Source organism: Lathyrus oleraceus, chromosome 4, assembly GCF_024323335.1.
Source record: "Lathyrus oleraceus cultivar Zhongwan6 chromosome 4, CAAS_Psat_ZW6_1.0, whole genome shotgun sequence".
Classification (NCBI taxonomy): Eukaryota; Viridiplantae; Streptophyta; class Magnoliopsida; order Fabales; family Fabaceae; genus Lathyrus; species Lathyrus oleraceus.
The window spans coordinates 381,842,723-381,853,630 of record NC_066582.1 but is presented as its reverse complement, the minus strand read 5'-3'; the positions used below and the strand labels follow the sequence as shown (position 1 = coordinate 381,853,630).

Sequence of the window (10,908 nt, the reverse complement as noted above, 5' to 3'; positions counted from 1 at the left end):
GAAAGGATAAAATATGTTAGTGCAAAGATAACAGCGGTATAAGATTCAATATGTCAGCGTGTTATTGCAAAATTACATCTATGTAAAATTCAATTAATAATAGATTGACATTGGAATGATCCTATATTATTGTTCATAATAAGTAACCGATTTTAATTTATAGAGTTTGGATCTCAATTAAATCAAATCAAATCAAATAATAAATATACTATTTAAATTTTAAAAATATTCTTATCATATATGGCGGGTAAATATCAATAATAATAATAACAATAATAATAACTAATTGGTAGGTAAATTAACAATAATATTAAATTACTCAATTAATATTAATCAACTATATTAAATAGTTATTTTTAATTTAAAGTTATAATTTAATAACATATAATTATACAATCAAAACGATGTTATATATGTGTAACATCAAAGGTTGGATCCTTTTCAGCATTTTGCCACACACCTCTATCAAATTTATATACCTTTTTTTTTCCAGGTTATTAGGTTTGTAATTTTATAGTCATCTAAATTGGCAGTTACATTAATTTTTGAATTTTTTTCAGTGAAAATGAGTAGAAAGGTTGATTCTGTGAAAGACATCAATGACTCAAAAGAAACTTGGCGTCTTGCTGTTCGAATAATGGATGTTTGGAGTATTGTGAATAATAAGGGTATTGAACATTTGGAGATGATTGTTATGGATTCCTTGGTAAATTGCTTTTCTTTTTTTAAGTATAGATTTTTGTATGATAGTTAGTAATTACAACAAAATGCTTTTTTGTATAACATATAAAAAGAAGATTATTTTCATTTTGTTAGGGTGATCGGATTCAGGTCCTTATTCGTCATGACCATTTACTGAAATGGAAAGAGGTCAGGAGAATATGACCTGCATTATAAACAATGGCAGTGTCTATAACAATGATTTTCAGTGGAAGGTATGTGATCATTCAAAAAAAAATTTGTTTCTTGGTGGTACCACAATGAAGGCAATCGAACTTAAAAATATTTCACCTAAAGGATATTTCTTTAAAGATTTTGGTGAGATACTTCAAGGCAAATGCAAAACCGATAGACTGGAAGGTAATTTAAATTCTATTATAACTTATATAACTTATATATTTGCAAACACATTCAATAATGAACCTTACTTTAATGTAGATATTATTGATGCTGTTAGTGAGATAAACCATATCCAATCCAACACTCCGGGGAAGAAAGTTGTTGTTTCTATTGTGCTGAAAGATTTAAAGTAATGCGCATTGTTTTCATGACTTATGTGTTTGATAAATTTATATATTTTGCATCACTGAATCCCATCATATAATATTGTTTATTTATATTGCAAAATAGGGGTAATTGCATAAATTACAATTTATGGATCAAAATTTTTGGCTTACTACAATGATCCTAAAAACAATGGAGCTATTGTAATTCTGCTCACTCATGCAATGGTAAAAGATGGCCAAGGTATTACACTATCAGACTTTATAAATACATAGCTGATTTGTATTTTTCATTATACGTTCAATAATTTTAATATTAATTATACAATTTACAGTGTCAAATGCATGGAGTGGTTCCAAATTGTTGATAAATGAAGACATCCCTGAAATTCAAGATTTTATGTCTAAGTATGGATTTTATTTATTTATTTATATTCAGATTATTATACATAATTTTTAATTTCAAAAACAATCTTATTTCTATAGGTTGCCTACTAATGAACAGAAGGAGAAACCTACTCAATCTGCAAAATCTCTTTCTAATTGGTCTGGTGGTTCTCAGTATTCGCCAGTAGAAAGGTTTGTTCATAATGCGAAATGTATGTCCTTAAGTCAGTTCTACAAAATCAAACATGTAAGTTGAATACTATAGAGCCGAATTTATCTTTACTATTACAATTATATTGTTTGCTTTTTGAAATTAATATCATTTTTGATTTGCTTTTAGGAAACTTTATGTGTTACTGTAGCAACCACATTGAAATTTGCTGTCTCAAAGTATGGATGGTTTTATTATGGCTGCACAAGGTGTTCTTCGAAGGCACCTAATCCTGAAAAAGCTTATGAATGTTCATGTGGGCAAAAAGTCGAACAGCCTATACCAAGGTACATATAATCTAGATGAATTGCAAATAAATTTGGTAATGGATTTGTTATTAATCATATTATTTTCTTCGTTTAAAATACTATAGGTACAAGATTGAGATATATGTTAGCAATGGTGAATCAAAATATCGATTTGTATTCTGGGATTCCGAATGTGCTGCTATACTTGGAATGACTGCTGAATTTATGCATAACTCTATGGTGGAGGTACATTGTTATACATAAGTTAAAATGTTAATAGTTTATCGAGTTGTAAAGTTCAGATTATCACTCATGGTTGATATTTTATTTTTCCATTAGAATGGAGAAGATGATTCAATGGTTTATCCTGATGAGCTTGAAATGTTGTTGAATAAGAAAATGGCTTTTAGAGTTAAGGTGCAGCCAACGTTTTCCCAAGCGTCTGTTTGGAAGCTTTGTGATGATGAAGCCTTTGTTAAAGAGATTGAAAATGACTACATAGTAGAAGACGTATAATATTCACTTAATTCATGTATTATTTAAACATTTAACAAGTATAATAAATATTCGATGTTTCAATGTGCAGAATCAGTCTAAAACTGAATATGCAAAGTTGGTCCCTAACAAAGAAAATTTGGAAACTTCCGCAGTAAGTATCTTCATTTGTTAACATAATAATTTTCTATGATAAATATTGTATTATTATAATTCATTTTATATCTGACAATTAATTTTTTATATTGCAAGCAAACATTATCTCCATCTGGTAAAAATGATCCAGAATCAATCATTCTAATGACTCCGGCTAAGGATGTTGTAATTGCTGACAAGGGTGAAGAAGTTGATTTTGAAGCGTGTGGCGCTACGCAATTATCAGGCACCAAACCATCCAAGAAATTAAAGATAGAACCATCTTCTTAATTAGAATTTTCGGAAATTTGATATTGAAATATATTTTATGAACTTTTTAGCACCAGAATGAGTTTAAGTATGAAGTTGTTAAGAACATGATATGTTTTGGTTGTAGGATGTGTTCTTACTTTTTCGAAGTGTTTATTTTGTGGGATTACAATTGACATTTATATTTCATGTATGGTTTAAAGGATGATAATGAGTATTTAATTCATGTGTGTGAAATTATTCAAAATCCTATGTTGTTATGTTGAACATTGTGTTTTGTGTGTTCTTTCAACTACAAAATTTATATGAGTATCATATCTTCAAATGTTAATAAGTATTTTAGATTGATAACAAAATACGTTGTCATCTTATGAAATATGTGTATACGACTAAATTATAAATAGATTATTGCATGTCATGTTTGGTTTCAGCATGCCTAATGGTGTTAGAAATTAAAAAAACAATTACATAAAAATTTATTATGAAATCCTTCAAAACTAATTATAGAAAACACATAGAAACACATTTTTTTACAATTTTTTTCAAAGTCTAATACATATGTTAAAATTGCAGGTAGTTCAGAAATGTTGGAGCAATGTTTGAATCTTGCATTCAACTGAATTAAGGATTTATAAAAAAAAACAAGGTATAATTATCATATACAGTGAATTGTCTTTTGATTGGTAATGGAAAATCTACATTGTTTGTTTGAAATGATTAAGTTAAGCATGCAACTATACTTTTTACCAATCTCACGTCATCATATATAGTATTATAACTCAACATATTTAAATTATTTATTTGCCAAAATATAGTTGGGGGTTGAAATGAATAATTATGTTCACTGCCTCCTTTCTATTGGCTAGGTCAGTGGAGTATTAAAACAATTCAGCCGTAAGATAATTAATGTTATGCATGATTTGTAATAAATCAATAAGAATATCAATTCTTTATACATTTAGTTGTACAAGAAAATGATTGTAAATAATTAAAGCGGGCTAAGAAAATGGGCCCCACTAAATCCCACTATATATTATATAAAATATAATTAAAAAATTGATTCAAATATATCAAAATACATTAAAAGAGAGTTTTTCATTGGGTAAGGTGATGTATGATATGAGTAATTTCCAATGGGTGAATTATTTTATGGATTTGGGATAAAAAGAGAATTTTGAAATCTTGAATTATGGTGTGGATTTGGAATAAGAGGTGGATTTCCAAAATATGGGGAGTTTTGTTGATTTGGGATACAAAGAGGACTTCCATCATTTTGCATAAAATTGGAGCATGTGTTATGTTGATTGAGGTTCATTTTCAAATGAAATGTGTACACAAAAAAATTAAAATTAAATAAAATAAATTGGTCATATTTAGACTAGATGTGAGTGAAAAATGTGATAAAATAAATTACCTATTTATACTACTAAAAAATATTATCGTTATTTTATTGTTGTTGCAATCTTATCATTCCAAAATGAAATCAAGAAATCAAATTAGTTATTATTGTAGTTTTTTAAGGTTGCGGGCAGGTTTTGAATATCACTTCCTAAAAGGTTGCGGGCAGGTTTTGTATAAACCCAGTTTTTTAAGGACCAAAGAATTGTACGAACTTAAATCATTTTTGTTGCTGGACTTATTTCTCACAATTTTAACTAAAATTGTGAACCTTTTGTTTCAATATCTTTTCTTGCATTAAACCTTACTGTATCAATTACAATTAATTTCAACATTTGGTAGTATTCATTACTATATTTTAAAACAGATGAGGTTCTGGTATTTCTTTTACATGGTTTATGTATTTTGGTTAAATAATCATTTATTATGAAGGTTAATATTTGCGCTTTTATACATCAAATTAGTAACAGATTGGAAAATTTCATCCATTACTAAATAAATATATTTTTATTTCTTATGTCCAAAATCTCAATGATAAATGGAATGTTTATTCATAACATTAACAATGGAATGTTTATTATATATCAATATATCAATAAATTGTAAAAATATTTTTGTATTATATTTTTTGATTATTTCCTTAATATAGTATACAAAAAAATTAAGCAAATTATATTACTATAAATTAATAATGTTTTACTTTATTATGTCCCAAACTGGAAAAAATTATTTTTGGAAATTTTTTGAACCCATTTATTGATCATTTAACATCCATTACATTAAAAAAAAACTCTTATGCAATAAATTTGTGTACGTTGATCCAACTATATATATATATATATATAAACAAAAAAATATATTATATTTTAATTTTTTAAAAATAAATTATTGCACTTGCACGACCCGTGCGAACGCACGGGTCCTTTACTAGTTATTATTATATACTAGCGTCCAAACGGGCACTCCGTGCCCATTTGTCCGCAATTTTTTTACTGCGCTAACGCGTGAAAATATTAATAGTCTCTCTTTTTATAAGTTTGATTTTATATAAACTATTTATATGATGAAACATATGGTATTTATTCAGATACATATTAAATTTTATTTGTAATGTAATATTCTTTGTATTAAATTTTGTTTGAATTGAAAAAACCGCATTGTGACGTGACGTTATTCAACCATTTTTTTCAAACAAATCAATAATATAAGTGAAATAAATTGGGGATTTGGAATACCGTATTATGAAAAAAGAAAATAGATGACACCAAAATTAAGTTTTGTCTTTATATATATATTGTTATAGATTGTTCAAAACCATAAGGAGATTTAGATAAAATAAGAAAAATATGTTTCTCCCAGTTTATTAAACAAATAAACATAAACTTTAAAAGAGATATTAAGTGATATTGTTGATTAATAGGAAGGTCAACCATATAATCAAAATCAAAATCAAAACTCTCTCTCTATCTATCTATCTATCCTCTTAGTGCAGTGGGGTTCGTCAATTCTTCAACCATTGTAATTATAATTATAAGCACAATAATTCTTCAACCATAATTCTTTTTATTTTAATTATTATTATTTTTAAATAATAAACAAATATAAAGAAAGAAGTTACTTTTTAAAATAATAAACAAATATAAAAGAAGAAGTTAATTGAGGGTGTTTGTGGAAGAAATAAATATCAACCCAAAATCACCTATCCCTTTTATATATAGTTATAGATTTAGATGATTACAAAATATTTTAAAATTTCAGATTAAAAAACTTTTGTTTTTAAAATATTTTTCAAGTTGTTTCAAATTAAGGTTGCTACATTGACTTTTAAGGTTGCTAGAGAGTAAAATAATAAAAAAAATTATTCTAACTATACTTATTTAACGATGATTACAAAATATTTTTAAACTTCAGGTGAAAAAAAATTGTTGTTTAATTAATGTGTTTTTTTACACAATTACTGCATTTATAAACTTTAGAATTTTAACATTGAATTCAATATTTTTTTTTCTTTTCTCATTCAAACTTACCTTTTTATATTTTTAAATTTATAATTTATATTTCATACATATATTTTACTATAATTTGTTTTCAAAATAAAAATTATATCAAATTATAAAAATATATTAAAATAAGTGTTACAGTGAAATAAAAATTGTTTTAATATAAGTTTCAAATTATGAAAATAATTATTAAATTATTACCGCATATTTTATTACTCACAATTATTAATAATTATAGTATTAAATTACCCATTTAATTAGTAGAGTGTCATATTTTAATAATTATTTTCATAATTTGAAGCTTATAATAATTTAAATTATTTTAATAATTGTATTTTAATAATGCCTAATACACTTTGTATTGTAATAATTAAATTATTAGTGAAATAATGGTTGAAGAGCAAAAAATTCTAAAATTTGTTTTTTTTATTGTATTTTAAAATAAAGATTATGGTTGAAGAGCAAAAATTCTAAACATTAAATTTACAAATTCATTGTATGGTAGTCAAAACTCTAAAATTTAAACAAATTTAAAATTGAATTAAAAGATGATAATTTTTCAAACAACAAATTCAAGAACACAAATATAAAGGTAAATACAAATTGATAAGGTGGTTGAATTTACCTTCTATGAATCAGCGTAAGGATTAAAATCCAAGAACACAAATTCACTTGTAATCTAATCTTACTCCTGATGCTTCTCAAGACTTGCAAATTGATAAGGTGGTGGTTGTCTTTAATCATGCAGTATTTCTTGATATAAGATCTCTGAAAACAAATATAAAGGTAAATACAAATTGAAAGTTAGTTATTTTGATATAATCATACAATAATTTTTTCTCTTCTAAGCATTTTCTATGACCTATTCTTACTGCAAGTTTTTTTGAAAGCAATTAAGACAATAAAAAAATAAATAAAACAAATAAAGACGTGAGATGACAATAGTTTTTTAAATGTCTATGCAGTTGGTAAGAAATAAAAGTCTTATTTTATGGAAATATCACTTATATAAAAAAACTAACTTATTGATATATTATAAGAAAAAAAAACAGATTTTAAACAATAAAAAATATAAATATATTAACTACAAAGGCTGAAAAGAGTGAAAAAATAAAACTTAAAAAATTATAATGTAAAATAAATGAAAGGAAATTGAAAGTGAAGTTATCATAAAAGTGGTTAAGAAAACGTTTACAAATGGTAAATTTAGAAATGTTTGATTTGTAAAAATCTATCATCAAGTATCCCATCCAAAATAATATTAAAACTCTTGTCATAAAACAAAACAAAAATGATGAAACATAAGTTTGAATTAACCATCTATTAAGATGAAGAACTGATCTTTCTTTTAACGTAGATGATCACAAATTTCAATTTACTTTGTTTCATGTAGTTTAATTGACATTATTCGTAAAAAAACTTTTAATGTAAAATATCATTTTGGATGTAGAATGTATGTAATTATTGGATAGTAATTTGTAGTGGACTTACGATATAGTTGTTTTTTTATGTTTATACTTTTAAATTTACAAAGGCAATTAGACGCTAAATTTATTATAGATTTTACTCAAAAGAAGCACTCAAATTCATTATATGATAGTAGTCATCTTGAATATTAAAATTAAAACTCCACAATATTATCGAACCTGAGTTCTTCAAAAGCAATGAAAATATATTTAGTTTTGTGAGATATTTTGAGAATGAAAAGAGATTGAATAAAAAAAATTAAACAACACGGAAAAGAGAAAAAATGAGAATAATATGATATTTGATTTGAAATAAAGGAGAAGTGTGTATCCACTCTCAATTTAAGACATTAAGAGAATGTTACTTAACTATAACACAGAAGAAAAGAAATGAAGAAAAGATGAATTTGAAAAAATGATTTGGTTATAGAAGAGAGATATATAGTAAAAGAGGAAGGAGACAAAGGTGTGGTTGGTATGGTTATAAATTTTTCTCCTATGACTTTCGTGAGGAGAGAGAGAAAAAAGAGAGAGAAAGAAAGAAATGTTTTTATTATTGTAATATATAGTTTCCTTCTATTTATATAAATATATGTTTCCTTTATGCAATTGTTTTTTGAAACCATTATTCTTTCTCTTTGATCCATTCTAAACCTGTATCTTCTTATCTTCTTATTACATATGCAGTTATCATATATAGTGGTGTTGAAAGAAGTTATTTAGTATATTTGATGTGTTGGAGGAAGTTATTTAGTAGATTTGATGTGTTGGAGGAAGTTATTTGATGTGTTCATAGAGGTTACATATTTAATAAATGTTTTTTTTTTGTATTTTTTTTAAAATTTAATAATTGATACTAATTATAAGAATTGATAAAGGATAAAATTGGATGAAAAAAAGGTCATACCATTTTCACCTATCCCTTCTATCTATAGGATAGATTATTTGAAGAAAATGTGTGGCCATGCATTAAATGCACATCAGTTCTTGCCTCTCAATTGCTATCCAAATGCTTTTGGCAGGATAAAATATCCACACATGGTGGGACCAAAACAATAATGCAATTCAAACTCATGCCTAAAGATAATGAACCGCAATTTCTATTTAAGGCAGATGGTTGCATACATTTTCATCATATCAACCCTTGTATCTTTCTTCTTTTTTGTTTTTCTTTTAAAAAATGGTTCTAGCTGGCAAACTTAGTACTGAACTTGGTATCAAAGCACCCGCTGACAAGTTCTTCAAAGTATATACATCAGAACTTCACGAATTGCAAAATCATTGTGAAAATATTCATGCCGCCAAGCTGCATGAAGGTGATGACTGGCATCACAGTGATACGGTTAAACACTGGACATATGTCATAGGTAATTGTTACAAACTCTATTTATATGACCATCATTAATTGGGTTATCTAATTTGGTTAAAAATTATTAATTAAAATTGAACCTTCTTTTACATATTTTAAAAAGAAAATAAACTTGTAATTTATTTTTATAATAGAAGAGGTAGAAATTTAAAAGAAAGATTACACAAGTATAAATGTAAAAGTTGAAACTCAGCATAACATCAAGAAAGGCCAAGTTGTTAGACCATCAACAATTCTATTGGCTTCCCTGAATAAACGTTCAAAGCCACTAAGTCATTTTAATAGCTCTTTTTTTTTTTAATGTTTTCATAGCACTTTTTAGCGATATTAAAGTCCTTTATGTTCACCACCTATGATAACGTTTTTAGGCGCTATTAAGTCCTTTAGGTTCACCACCTATAATGACATTTCAAGCGCGGTTAAATCCTCTTTATTGGTTCACCACATACAATGTGGAAAATGTATTTGACGGATTCTCTTCACCAAACTCTAGCTTCTCAACTTAAAACTATAAAATCCTCTAGGTCTAGCCAATTGTGAACCTTTCAAAGCTAATAGTTCTTCAATATATGCCTTAGCAGAACCAAAATTTGTAAATAAAAAAATAAAGATAAAGGTAAAAGTAAAAGTTTTACCAACCAAATCAATCAACAACTAATGGCACAAGATATATGAATCATTCAATCAATTTTCTTTGATTCGAATACAATAAGGAAGCATTTGATAAGTTTATAAGTTTGTATCAAAAAGAGTTATGATCCGTCTATTTTATTTTAGAAAACAAATGCATTCTAAAATAAATTTTTACAAATATGAAAACAATGGGATAGTTTTAATTTAAAAATTAATCATTGTATTTTTCTATAATTCTTTGTTACTTTTTTTTTGGTGTAAATTCTCCATGACATGACAACAGATGGTGAGGTACACACATGTCACGAGAGTATTGAAGAAGTTGATGAAGAAAACAAAAAGGTAATTTGGAAGATCTTTGGTGGAGATATTGATAAGCATTATAAGAACTTTAAGCTCATCCTTGAAGTAAGTGATAAGGCTGATGGTATTGATGGTACTGCTGTTGTTAAATGGACGATTGAATATGAGAAAATAAGTGAAGATATTAATCCCCCAAATGCTCAGATAGACTTCTTACGCAAAAACACTCGAGATGTTGATGCTAATCTTGTTAAGGAAAATGTAGATTTATAAGACCTAAAAAAAAAGCATGTCAATGCATGTGGTTTACTTAAGTGTTCATCTTTTTCATAAATTAATAAATTAATGTAATGTTTGTAATATTGTCATATTTGTTGCATGTGCATAATGACTTCTCTTGTGCTTCATGTTGTATTGCAGATGTTACTTGTTAGCACTACTTAAATATGATTGCAGATGTTTGTGATGCAAAGAATTAATGAATATTTTTCTTTTTAGTTTATATATGTCTATGTGTAATAGATTTTTTAAACAACAAAATGTTATATTCACATCCACCCGGAAATTAGTCATTCCTAAGTTTCTCCATCAAAGAATTTCTCGTATTTTAACCCTGTTCAGTGTTTTTTGAATTGTTTAAAATTAAAAACAAACTAATTTTCACAACGGTTGGTTTGTTCAACCATAGTGAAATGTTAAGTATTTTTATTCTTTAAATTGTTCAAAAAATTAGCGTTTTGATTAAATAAAAATAAATAAATATGTTTGAA

At 26.1% G+C, this 10,908-nt stretch overlaps 1 protein-coding gene across 1 annotated transcript; it reads left to right on the top strand.

Annotated features, from left to right (window-relative positions):
* Positions 1 to 8,944: 8,944 nt before the first annotated feature.
* Positions 8,945 to 10,640, top strand: LOC127075566 (MLP-like protein 28). Its single transcript, XM_051017029.1, has 2 exons — positions 8,945 to 9,200; positions 10,119 to 10,640. Exons 1-2 carry the CDS (start codon positions 9,014 to 9,016, stop codon positions 10,409 to 10,411), a joined length of 480 nt encoding a protein of 159 aa, XP_050872986.1. The 5' UTR covers positions 8,945 to 9,013; the 3' UTR covers positions 10,412 to 10,640.
* The last annotated feature ends 268 nt before the right edge of the window (positions 10,641 to 10,908 follow it).